This window comes from Rhincodon typus, chromosome 5 (assembly GCF_021869965.1).
Source record: "Rhincodon typus isolate 14 chromosome 5, sRhiTyp1.1, whole genome shotgun sequence".
Taxonomy (NCBI): domain Eukaryota; kingdom Metazoa; phylum Chordata; class Chondrichthyes; order Orectolobiformes; family Rhincodontidae; genus Rhincodon; species Rhincodon typus.
In genome coordinates this window covers 120,072,493-120,086,347 of record NC_063336.1, presented here as the reverse complement: position 1 = coordinate 120,086,347, position 13,855 = coordinate 120,072,493, and the positions used below count along the sequence as shown (strand labels likewise).

The 13,855-nt window shown below is 41.0% G+C and overlaps 1 protein-coding gene across 2 annotated transcripts in view; it reads left to right on the top strand.

Annotated features, from left to right (window-relative positions):
* The window catches only part of LOC109910714 (hydroxyacyl-CoA dehydrogenase trifunctional multienzyme complex subunit alpha), a 101,896-nt gene that overhangs the window by 73,818 nt on the left and 14,223 nt on the right, over positions 1-13,855 (top strand). The window contains exon 15 of one of the 2 annotated variants that reach the window (XM_020509954.2): positions 4,609-4,749. The exons of the other annotated variant lie outside the window; for it this stretch is intronic. Coding sequence (XP_020365543.1) covers positions 4,609-4,749 — 141 coding nt within the window. The remainder of the gene's footprint in view (positions 1-4,608; positions 4,750-13,855) is intronic. 2 annotated transcript variants of the gene reach the window in all.

Genomic DNA, 13,855 nt, shown 5'->3' with positions numbered 1-13,855 from the left:
GCTGTGTTCATCCAGCTCTTCACCTTGCTGTCTCATTTGGAAATGACGATTCCTTCTTGAGAGAAATTGTAATTTAGCAATCTTTGATATGAGCTTTGTAATAAATTAATGCATTAGGTATGTTTAATATACCAGTTGAGTAGTTTTTGTGCAATTGTTTTGGATTTTTAAAAACTGTATTTTAGCAAGTTAAAATTAGACAAACGAAAGAATAAATTGATTGCATCTGAAATCATGCTGAATTATATTGTAGCTATATCCATTTTGAGATAAAGACTTAAAGTACATATCCTACACTAGAACTGCTTCACTAGAGATCTGTATGATCGGAGTAACTTGTCTTGATTTATCATCAGTACCTTCAAATTCACTCAAGCACCTGAGAAATTATCTCTTGTAGGACTTCAGAACGCTATATCCTGTCCATTTTCAGCCTCTGCCAATTTTTTTTAATGTTAATAGACTTGACTGTTGCCTGGATAAAAGTTCAGAACCAGTTAGCTCAGTTGGCTAGGTGTGACTAGCATGTGGATCACATTAATTCCGATTGCCTGGGTATTTTATGCCCATTCCACCAAAGTAGACCCAGGGCCTGCCTCCTCACCCTACCTGTAGTGAAAAAAACACAGCTGTTCTGTAGTTCAGCAAGTAATCTCACCTTTGGACAGAAAACTGAGAAAAAGCTAAAAATTGCAGCAATTGGTTCTGCCCTGACCAATTCATGTTGGCTTTTACGGTTCTTGCAAATAAATAGTTTATTTGCCCTTTCAGTTCCCATATCCATTCAACCTCTTTTCCTTTTTCCAGAAGTCCAGTCTTGTTTAGAATGTTGACTCCATCTGAGCCAATAGCCTGAGAAATTATTTCCACAGCTTCAACCCTGTGAAGAAATTACTCTTGCCATCTGGTCTAAATTTAAAGCATTTAAATTAGAATCAATAGCCTTCCTTGTTGCCTCATTTCAATGAAACAGTTTGGCTTTTCAGCCCCCTCTTTATTGAACGCATTCTGCTGGACAGTAAATATGAGCATGATGAACAGTACTTGTATTGTAGGAATGAGTCATTATGGTTTTATTAATTAGCAACAACAAAGTTCTGTATGTTAGACAACTTGTAATTTCACTGTCCGTGACATAATGATGTCCAAGAGGGAGTGTTCGCTAGAATGGTTAGGGAGGGTTTAAACTAATATGTCAGGGGAATGGGAATCTATGTAAGGAGCCAGAGAAGGAGGGAGCAAGGACAAAAACAGAAGATAGAACAGTGATTGGCAGAGAAACCAAGGACAAAATTCAAACAGAGCTATTGAGAAAAATAAGACCAGGACAAACAGTTAAAAAGACAAGCTTAAAGGCTTTGTGCCTTAATGCGAACAGCATTTGCAATAAAGTGAATGAACTAATCACGCAAATAAATGTAAAGGGTTACTGTATAATTGGGATTATGGAGACATGGCTGCAGAGTGAACAGGGGCAGCAACTGAATGTCCTGGGTATTTAGTATTTAGGAAGGACAGGCAAAGAGGAAAAGGTGGTGGAGTGGCATTGCTGGTTAAAGAGAAAATTAACACAATAGTGAGAGAGGATATTAGCTCTGACAATGTGGAGTCTGTATGGGTCGAGTTGAGAAATACCAAGGGGCAAAAAACATTTGTGGGTGTCATATATAGACCCCAAGCTGCAATAGTGATTTCGGGAATGGTATTAAACAGGAAATCAGCGATGTATGTGATAAGGGAATATCAGTGATCATGGGCGATTTTAATGCACATAGATTGGGCAAATCAAATTAGCCACAGCGCTGTAGAGAAGGAATTCCTGGAGTGTGACCAATATGTGGAAAGCAGGCCATCTTAGACTGGGTACTGTGTAATGAGAAGGGAACCGTTTCCAGCCTAGCTGTGTGAGACCCCTTTGGGATGAGCGACCATAACATGATAGAATTATTTATTAAGATGCAGAGTGAGGTAGTTGATTCGGAGACTAGGGTGCTGAATCTTAATGAAGCAAACTATGTAGATATTGAGGTATGAGTTAGCTTTGATAAATTGGGGAGAGTTACTTAGAGATGACAGTGGATAGGCAATGGCAAATATTCACGGAATGCATGGGGAAACTGCAACAACTGTTTATTCCTGTCTGTCACAAAAATGAAATGTTTAAGAGGGCTTACAACGGAAATTGGAGATGGTATCTGATCCAAGGAAGAAGCATACAGATTGGTCAAGAAAATATGTCTTGGGGTTTGGGAGCAGTTTAGAATTCAGCAAAGAAGGACCAAGGGATTGATGAAGGGGAAAATATAGTACAAAAGTAAACTTGCAGGGAGCATAACGACTGATGCTAAGAGTTTCTATCGGTATGTGAAGAGAAAGAGATTGGTGAAGACAAATGGAGGTCCCCTATAGACAGAAACGGGGGAATGTATGATAGGGGACAAAGAAATGGCTGAGCAACTGAACATGTAGTTTGGTTCTGTCTTCACAAAAGAGGACACAAATCAGATACCAGAACTGTTGGAGAATGCAAGATTTAGTGAGAGGCAAGAATTGACGGAGATCAATTTTTGTAGAGGAATGGTGCTGGGAAAATTGATGGGATTGAAGGCAGATAAATCCTTAGGGCCTGATAATCTACTTTCCCAGAGTGCTTCAGGAAGTGGCTGCAGAAATAGTGGAGGGATTGATGTTCATCTTCCAGGATTCGATCTATAGACTCTGGAACAGTCCCTGCAGATTGGAGGGTAGCTAATGTCACTCCAGTATTCAAAAAGGGAGGTAGAAAGAAAGCAGGGAATTATAGGTCAGTAAGCCTAACACCGGTGGTGGGAAAATTCTTGAATCCATTATCAAGGACTTTATAGCGGAGCATTTAGAAAGAGTCAACATGGATTTATGATGGGGAAATCATGCTTGACAAATCTGTTGGAATTCTATGAAGATTTAACTGGTAGAGTTGACAAGGGGGAGCCAGTCCACGTGGTATATTTGGACTTTCAGAAAATGTTTGACAAAATCCCGTGTAAGAGATTAAAGTGCATTGGATTGGGGAAAGTGCATTGAGCTGGATAGAAAACTGGTTGGCAGAGAGGAAACGAAGAGTAGGAATTAATGGGTCCTTTTCAAATTGGCAGGCACTAACTAATGGGGTGCCACAGAGATCGGTGCTGGGATTCCAGCTATTCGCAATATATATAACGATTTGGATGAGGGAACAAAATGTAACATCTTGAAGTTTGCAGATGATACCAAGTTGGGTGGGAGGGTGAACTGTGACGAGGGTGCAGAGATCCTTCAGCATGATCTGTACAGATTGGGTGAGTAGACAAATCAATGGCAGATGCAGGATAACTGGAATAAATGAGAGATTATTCACTTTGGAAGCCAAAACAAGAAGGCAGATTACTACCTGAATGCTGTAAATTGAGAGAAGAGAGTGTGCAGTGGGACCTGGCTGTCTTTATGTACCAATCACTGAAGGTAAGCATGCAGGTGCAGCCGGCGATAAAGAAGGCAAATGGTATGTTGGCCTTCATTGCGAGAGGTTTTGAGTACAGAAGCAGAGATGTGTTATTGCAGTTATACAGGGTCTTGGAAAGGCCACACCTAGAATATTGTGTGCAGTTCTGGTCGTCTTTTCTGAGGAAGGATGCTCTTGCTTTCGAGGAAGGGCAGCAAAGGTTTTACTAGGCTGATTCCGGGGATGGCAGGAATGGCACATGAGGAGAGATTGACTAAAGTAGAATTGTTTTCGCTGGGGTTCAGACGAATGAAGGGCTATCCCATTGAGACTTATAAAATTTTAACAGGACTGGACAGGGTAGATACAGGGAGGATGTTCCCGATGGTGGGTGTGTCCAGAACCAGGGGTCACAGTCTGAGGATTCAGGGTAGACTATTTAGGATGGAGATGAGGAGACGTTTCTTTACCCAAAGAGTGGTGAGCCTTTGGAATTAATTCCCACAGAAAGTAGTTGATGCCAAAATATTGAATGTATTCAAGAAACAGCTAGATATTGCACTTGGGGCAAATGGGGTCTAAGGTTATGGGGAGAAAGCAGGATTAGGCTATTGAGCTGAATGATCAGCCATGATACAGTGGAGCAGGCTTGAAGGGCCGAATGGTCTGCTGCTGCTCCTGTCATCTATGTTTCCATATTTCTTCAATGGCTTGAGTATTGGTTTGCAACTTTATCGAACACCTGTGATAGGTTCAAGTACAAGTAAACCTCCCATTCCAGTATAGGTCACCCAGGACATGGTTATCCCACCAAGGAATTCTTGTAGAACTTTGAGGAATTATTCATAAAACCATGCTGAATACTCTCATTGATACTTGTGCTGTTCAGATTGTTCATTTTTGTCATCAAGGAGAATATCTTCCAACGTTTCTACATCATGGATATAAAGTGAACTGCCCTATGATGATCAGATTTTTGTCCCCATATTTCAGAATGTTGGAAATAGACTTGACAGCAACTCTGATATTTATAGACCTCTGGAAAAAACATGAGCTGGTGACATCTATTTTGTATTTGGGATTAATGTGACTTTCAACCTTATTGCTAAGAACTCATGAATATTTTTCCTTTATCATCTGATGTCTAGGTAATTGGAATGCACTATTTCTCACCTGTAGACAGGATGCAGTTACTGGAAATTATCACCACAGATAAAACCTCCAAAGATACAACTGCAGCTGCTGTTGCACTTGGTCTTAAGCAGGGAAAAGTCATAATTGTAGTAAAGGTAATTTACTCCTAACATTTTTATATTTCACTTGAGCTACATTTTAAAGTCAATTTCTGTGGCTTTAAACAATAGCTTATTGTCAAATATGTAGAGTATAAAATTATTCATACGTGAGTAAATCTGTCAAGTTGGAATAGTTATTTTAACCACAAATTAGCCAAAAAGGCTCTTTTTAAAGTTATGATTCTGGAATTTTGAAGATAAGACAACCTCTCACAACCTTATTTCCTCCCTGTTCCATTATTATGGATGTAGAATTCATTTTGTAATTTTTCTTTTTCCACCACACTATTGCACTTTGTTCTAGTATCATATTATTTGTCATCACTTCATCTTAACACATGCATAGCATTTTAAACCTTTAGCAGCCAGTTTATGATAGCTGAGCAACTGCTGTTTTAACTTTACATACATTGGACAAAGTTAATGAGCCAGTTGTTGATAGATAGTGAGGGGGAGGCAGAGAAGCTGGATTTATAACATTAGATAAAAAAAATTTATTCTACTCTGAATCTGTGGAGAAAGTTCCACTTCTTTTCTGTAGTTCACTCTTTGCTTATACCATGCAATAGATTTACAAGAATGATACTTGGACTTCAGAGGTTAAATTCTGAGAAGAAATTTTACAAATTAGGCCTGTTTTCTCTCAAGTTCAGAAAGCTGAGATGGTCTAATCAAAGTCTTCGAGATATTAACAGGAAAGGACAGCGTAGATAAAGATGAACTATTTCCCCAGGTTGAGCAGTCTAGAACCAGGTGGGCCTAGTCTGAGAATTAGGGTGAGATCGTTTAGGAGAGATGGTACGAAAAGCTTCTGTACACAAAGGGTGAGGATGTTTGAAACTGTCTTCCACAAACAGCAGTGGATACTGGATCAGTTGTTAATTTAAAATCTGAGACAGGTAAATATTTGTTAAGCGCAGGTTTTAAGGGATATGAGCAAAAGTCAGGTATATGGAGTTAGGCCATACGTCAGCCATGATCTCGCTGAATGATAGAGCAGGTTTGAGGATTTGAATAGCTTACTTCTCTTCCTCGGACAGATTAGGGATAGTCAGCATGGTTTTATATGTGTGAAATCATGTCCAACAAACTTGATTGAATCTTTTGAGGACAGGTAGATGAGAGTAGAATGGTAGACATTGTCTACGTGGACTTGAGCAAGGCCTTCAACAAGGTTCCGCATGGTAGACTGGTTAGTTAAGTCCCATCATGAGGGATCCAGGGAGAGCTAGCCAACTGGATACAAAACAGTAGGAGACAGACTGTGGTGGTAGAGGGTTTTTTTTTTTGGCCTGGAGGCTTGTGACCAGCGGCGTTCTGCAGGGATCAGTACTGGGTCCACTGTCGTTTGTCATTTATATAAAACAATTTGGATGAGAATATAGGAAACATGGTTAGTAAGTTAGTAAGTGACACCAAAATTGGTGGTATAGTGGACAGTGAAGAGGGTTATCTAAGAGTACATGGGGATCTTGTTCAACTGGGGCAATAGGGCACAGAGTGGTAGATGGAGTTTAATTTAGATAAATGTGAGGTGTTGCATTTTGGTAAGACGAACCAGGGTAGGACTTACACAGTTAATTTGAATGTGAATGATTTTATTATCATGAAATTTACAGTAATAAACAATAAAATACAGTGAAAAGTTTTTCCACTGTTGCCGTGGTCTGGCGCTGTTCAACATAGATTTAGAATAAAAATAAATAGAAAGATGTAGCTTAGAGAGTCCATCAGTCCTGACCCAGCTCATCAACGATCCTGTGCCACCATTCCTCCTCCTCTGCCTCGCCGCCATCTAAACTGGACCGGTCCAACATTAAAGTTGCTACTCTTCAGGGGCCAACTTGTACCACTGGGCTGTGGGGAGAGCCCTGAGGAGTATTGTTGAACAGGAAGACACAGGGATTCGGGTACATAATCCCTTGAAAGTAGCGTCACGGGTAGACATGATGGTGAAGAAGGCGTTTGGCACACTTGCCACATTGGTCAGAGCATTGAGTACAGGAGTAGGGATGTCATGTTGTGGCTGCACATGACATTGGTGAGGCCACTTTTGGAATACTGCATATAGTTCTGGTCCCCCTGCATAAAGGAAAGATATTATTAAATTGGAAAGGGTACAGAAAAGATGTTACTGGGCCTGGAGGGTTTGAGTTATGATGAGAGGCTGGGTAGGCTGGGACTTCTTCCCTTGAGTGTAGGAGGTTGAGGGGGTGACCTTATAGAGGTTTATAAAATCATGAGGGGAATAGATAAGGTGAACAGCAAAGCTTTTTTCCCCTAGGGTAGGGGAGCTCAAAACTAGAGGGTATAAGTTTAAGGTGAGAGGGAAACGATTTAAAAGGGACCTGAGGGGCAATTTTTTCACACAGAAGGTAATGCATATATGGCATGAACTGCCAGAGGACGCGGTAGATTCGGGTACAGTTACAATATTTAAAAGACATTTGGACAGGTACATGAATAGGAAAGGTTTGGAGGCCAGATGAAGGCAAATGGGACCAGTTTAGTTTGAGAAACCTGGTCGACATGGATGAGTTGGACCAAAGGATCTGTTTCTGTGCTGTATGACTCTATGTAAAACTTCAATCTCAGTTTCCATTTACACTATCCTTGCCGTAGGGCTAAAGAAATTTTGCCTTAGATTTAACGTGAATCTGATAAGATAGCAACTGACTCTTGGATAAAAGTATTTCCAGTCAGTATATCTTGTGTACGTTACACCACAATTTTGTATTTGCTTTGTTATTCATTCTTTAATTACACCTTTTGTAGATTTGAAAAGTAATGTAGTATTTTTGTGTCTTGAGCCTTGCAATACTGAACTGTTTTCTGCCATGTACCTTTATGATGATACTAGGCGTAACTTTTGACAAGTGCTATGGAGCTAATTACTTTGCTACTTTTTGACTAGTGCTTTGGATTGAATGGCAAATTTGTACAGTTATGCAAATTCCTAATGAAGAGATGTAATTCCTGTCAATTGCTAAACTGTAGTGTGGTTTAATGTGTTAGTCTATTTTAAATCTTGTCATTTGATCAATTTAGGCACGTGCAGAATCACAGTTACACTGTGGCTCTGCTCATTATGGCTGGCAAGCAAATGAGTATAACGTAATCCCAAATTTGTAAGTTAACGCACTGGAAAGTTGTTTCAGTACAATCTGGAGAGCAATTTCTAGCTTTGGTTACTTAACAGTGAAAAGTATAATCCCTTCAACTTTGTGACAGTAATTAATACTTAAGACGCAATGAACAATAGTTGTCTGCATACTGCCTAGGGATAAATAGAAAATAGATGCAGGAAATGGCCATTCAGCCCTTTGAGCCTGCACCACCATTCAATATAATAATGGCTGATCATGTAATCTCAATTTCCCATTCCTGCTTTCTCACCATACCTCTTGATCCATTTAGACGCAAGGGTCACATCTAGCTTCCTCTTGATTATATCTTATGAACTGGCCCCAGCAGCTCCCTGTGGGAGAGAACTCCACAGGTTCACAACTCTGAGTGAAGAAATTCTGTCTCATCTCAGACCTGAATGGCTTCGCACTTATTCTCAGACTGTGACCCCCTATTCTGGACTTCCCCAATGTGGGGAACATTCTTCCTGCATCTAGCCTGTAAACCCATCAGGATTTTGTTTCCATGAGATTCCCACCCTCCCCCCATTCTTCTAAATTCCAGCGAGTACAAACCCAGTTGACCTAGTCTTTTCTCATGTCGGTCCTACTATCCAGGAATCAGTCCGGTGAACCTTCGCTGGACTCCCTTATTAGCAAGAATGTCCTTCGTCATACTAGGAGACCAAAACTGTACACAATTCTCAAGGTGTGGCCTCCCCAGGGCTCAGAATAACTGCAGCAAGATATCCTTAATCCGATAATCAAATCCTGTCGCTATGAAGGCCAGCATGCCATTAGCTTTCCTCACTAACTGCTGCACCTGCATGCCAACCTTCAACAATTCTTCCATCATGACACCCAGGTCTTGTTGCACCTCCCCTGTTCCAAAACTGCCACCTGTTTTCGTGACCGCAGTGGATAACCTCACATTTATCTACACTATATTGCGCTTGCAGAGTATGTGCCCACTCAGCCTGTCTGTCCAAGTCACCCTGCGGCCTCTTAGCATCTTCCTCACAGCACACACTGCCACCCAGCTTCGTGTCATCTGCAAATTTGGAGAAATAACATTTAATTCCTTGGTCCAAATCATTAATGTATATTGTGAACAGCTGGGGTCCCAGCACTGAACCCTGTGGTACCCCACTTATCACTTCCTGCCACTCTGAAAAGGACCCCTTTATTCCAACTGTGATTTCTGTCTGCCAGTCAGCTCTCTACCCTTTTCAACACATTACCTCCAATGCCATGAGCTTTAATTTTGCTTACTAATCTCTTGTGTGGAACCTTGTCAAAAGCCTTTTGAAAGTCCAGGCACACAACATCTACCGATTCATTCTTGTCCACGCAACAGGTCACATCCTCAAAAAATTCCAGAAGATTTGTCAAGCATGATTTCCCTTAAGTGAATCTGTGCTGACTAGGACCAATTCTGCCAATGCTTTCCAAATGCTCAGTTATTACATCCTTAATAATTGATTCCAGCACTTTTCCCACCATTGACGTCAGGCTAACCAGCCTTTAATTCTCATTTTCTGTCCCTCCTTTTTAAAGAGTGCCATATCTAATGGCATTTGCCCTTGTATGTTTAGGTTTGTATTGTTTTTCTGTGGTGATTTGCTGAAAACAGGAGCTGATAGCACATAGTGAAAGAAATGAGGCATCTGGGACCTGATTTGAAGTACCCTATCGGATTGGAAATGATTGTGAAATGGACAATACAACGAATTGGAAGGAAGTGTAAATTAGAATAGGTGAATTGAATGCTACGTCATATATAAAAACATGAAGAGAAAGGAAGATTGACTTAAAAGAAAGAAAAATATGAAGAAAAATTTTAAAATTCAGATTTTATTTATTTCCAACATCCAACAAGTAATAGCTTAAGTAATGAGAATGTACAGTTAATGCTCAGGGCCAGAGAGGTTAGTTGGCAGTATTTAACATTTGACATGTCGCTAGAATAATTTCTTAGAGCTAATACAGGTTCATTGAAATATTTGCAAGCCTTAAATGGCTCCAAAACAGACTATTTGCATCATTTCAGTACAGGTCTTTCTCTGGCAAATTTAGTCAATATCTATTGCTTAACAGCAACTTCATGCTGTTTGTTCCATTTTGAAACGGGCATTTTTTGGAAGCGAACGAGGGGGCTACCCATCATGGACAGTAGCTTTTCAAATTCTGGTTTTAATGATACATCTGCCTTACCTAAAGTTGCTATAGCATTTTCACATAAAAAGAAAGCACTGTTACTCTTGCTTATACATTAATGGCCAAACTACAGATCATTATACATATTCTTTAAACTTTTAACATTAGCATTAACATAAAATGGCATGTGGCGTAATCTGGATAATAGTTGCTACATGGAGGGTGGCACGAATATGGAGCAAGCTATCAGTGGAAGTGGTAGAGACAGGTAGAGTTACATCATTTAAAAAACCTTTTAGACAGATACGTGGGTAGGAAAGGTTTAGATGGATGTGGGTCAAACGCAGGCAAGTTGGACTAGCTCAATTGAAGAATGACTAGAGTAAGATTAGGGCCAGTCAAGGACAGTAGTGGGAAGTTGTGCGTGGAGTCTGAAGAGATAGGAGAGGCGCTAAATGAATATTTTTCGTCCGTATTCACACAGGAAAAAGACAATGTTGTTGAGGAGAATACTGAGATACAGTCTATTAGACTAGACGGAATTGAGGTTCATAAGGAGGAGGTGTTAGCAATTCTGGAAGGTGTGAAAATAGATAAGTCCCTTGGCCGGATGGGATTTATCCTCAGATTCGTGGGGAAGCTAGGGAGGAGATTGCAGAGCCTTTGGCTTTGATCTTTATGTCGTCATTGTCTACAGGAATAGTGCCAGAAGACTGGAGACTAGCAAATGTTGTCCCCTTGTTCAAGAAGGGGAGTGGAGACAACCCTGGTAATTATAGACCAGTGAGCCTTACTTCGGTTGTGGGTAAAGTGTTGGAAAGGATTCTAAGAGATAGGATTTATAATCATCTAGAAAGGAATAATTTGATTCGGGATAGTCAACACGGTTTTGTGAAGGGTAGGTCGTGCCTCACAAACCTTATTGAGTTCTTCGAGAAGGTGACCAAACAGGTGGATGAGGGTAAAGCAGTTGATGTGGTGTATATGGATTTCAGTAAAGCATTTGATAAGGTTCCCCATGGTAGGCTATTGCAGAAAATATGGAGGCATGGGATTGAGGGTGATTTAGCGGTTTGGATCAGAAATTGGCTAACTGTAAGAAGACAGGGTGGTGGTTGATGGGAAATGTTCATCCTGGAGTTCAGTTACTAGTGGTGTACCTCAAGGATCTGTTTTGGGGCCACTGCTGTTTGTCATTTTTATAAATGACCTGGATGAGGGCGTAGAAGGATGGGTTAGTAAATTTGCAGATGACACCAAAGTCGGTGGAGTTGTGGATAGTGCGGAAGGATGTTGCAGGTTATAGAGGGACATAGATAAGCTGCAGAGCTGGACTGAGAGGTGGCAAATGGAGTTTAATGCGGAAAAGTGAGAGGTGATTCACTTTGGAAGGAGTAACAGGAATACAGAGTACTGGGCTAATGGTAAGATTCTTGGTAGTGTGGATGAGCAGAGAGATCTGGGTGTCCATGTGCATAGATCAGTGAAAGTTGCCACCCAGGTTGATAGGGTTGTTAAAAAGGCATACGATGTGTTAGGTTTTATTGGTAGAGGGATTGAGATCCGGAGCCATGAGGTAATGTTGCAGCTGTACAAAACTCTGGTGCGGCCGCACTTGGAGTATTACGTACAGTTCTGGTCACCGCATTATAGGAAGGATGTGGAAGCATTGGAAAGGGTGCAGAGGAGGTTTACCAGGATGTTGCCTGGTATGGAGGGAAGGTCTTATGAGGAAAGGCTGAGGGACTTGAGGCTGTTTTCGTTAGAGAGAAGAAGGTTAAGAGGTGACTTAATAGTGACATACAAGATGATCAGAGGATTAGATAGGGTGGACAGTGGGAGCCTTTTTCCTCGGAAGGTGATGGCTAGCACGAGGGGACATAGCTTTAAATTGAGGGGGGATAGATATAGGACAGATGTCAGAGGTAGGTTCTTTACTCAGAGTAGTAAGGGCATGGAATGCCCTGCCTGCAAAAGTAGTAGACTCGTCAACTTTAAGGGCACTTAAATGGTCATTGGATAAACACATGGATGATAATGGAATAGTGTAGGTTAGATGGGCTTCAGATTGGTTTCACAGGTTGGCGCAACATCGAGGGCCGAAGGGCCTGTACTGCGCTGTAATGTTCTATGTTCTATGAAACCTGGTCAGCATGGACAAGTTGGGCCGAAGGTTCACCAGACTGATTCCCAGGGTGGCAGGGCTGACATACAAAGAAAAACTGGACCAAGAGGGCTTGTACTCACTAGAATTTAGAAGAATGAGGGGGCAGCTCATGGAGACACATGAAATCCTGATGGCACTGGACAGGCTAGATGTGGGAAGAAAGTTCTGGGCTTTCCCAATATCAGAAACAAGGGGTCACAGTCTAAGAATAAAGGTTAAGCCATTCAGGACTGAAATGAGGAAAAATTTCTTCACTTTTCTCTGACAGGAGGCTGTTGGGGCCAGTTTGTCGGATATATTCAAGAGGAAGCTGGACGTGGCCCTTACAGCTTAAGGGATCAAGGGGTATAGAGAGAAAGTAGGAATGGGATACTGAGATTGCATGATTAGCCATGATCATATTGAATGGTGGTACAGGCTCCGAGGGCCAAATAGCGTAGCCCTGCACCTATTTTCTATGTTCCCTATGAAGGTGTCCATGCTGTATACCTCTGACACTATATATGTTTACATCACATGTCAACATGAAAACCAAACCTTTGGTCTTTCCGTAAATGTATTGTGTATGTAGTTTTTGACACTATTATAGTTTACGCACTAGAATGGAATACATTTTTTTCTTTGAGTTATCATTCAGTTTTTTAGTTTATTTATTTTCTATTTTTATCCTTCTAGTCTTAATGACCATACTCTATTGTTTGTAGGTTGTTCCATGCATTATTGAGCAAGAGTTTTTTTTTCATCGACTTATTTATGGGGTGTAAGCATCACTGGCAAGACCAGCATTTACTTCCCCTTTCTAGTTGCCTTTGAGAAGATGATAAGTTTCCTTCTGAATTGCTCTTGACCTTGAAGTGTAGGTACATGTGCAGCACTGTTAGGAAGGGAGTTCCAGACTATGGCCTAGTGAAGGAACAACAACATAGTTCTAACTCAGCATGTTGTATGGCTTGGATGGGAGCTTCCAAGTGATATGACCCCATGCATGTGTTGCCCTTGTTCTTCTAAGTGGTAAAGGTGCTCTTAAAGGAGTTTTGATGAGTTACTACAGTACGCTTTGTAGATTGAAAGCACTTCTGTCATTATGCATTGATGGTAAGGGAAGTGAATTTTGAAGGTGGTGATCAGGATGCACTCTCGGCATTTACCCTGTCAAACCACTTAAGAATTATATATGTTTCAATGAGATCACTTCTCATTCTTCTAAACTCCAGTGAATAGAGTCCCAGTTTGTTGAAACTTTGTTCATACTGGGGATCATTCTAGTGAATTTTCTCTGCACTGCCTCCGATGAAGTTATATCCTTTCTTACTTAAGGAGACCACAACTGCTCACCATAGTCTACCAGAACCTTGTGCAGTTGCAGTTGGACTTCCCTACTCTGGTACTCCAACTCAGTTGAGATGAGGGCCAACATTCCATTAACCTTCCTGACTACCTGCTGCACCTGTGTGCTAGTTTTCTGTGTTTCATGCACAAATCCCACCATCCTGGAACAAGTCTCGTAGATCTTCATTATCCTATGAAGATAATACATTTCCTGAGGTAAGGAGATCAGAACTGCACACAATACTCCAGGTGCAGTCAAAGCAAGCTTTTAGACAATTCAAGCAAGACGTCACTGCTCCTATATTCAAATCCTCTTGCAATA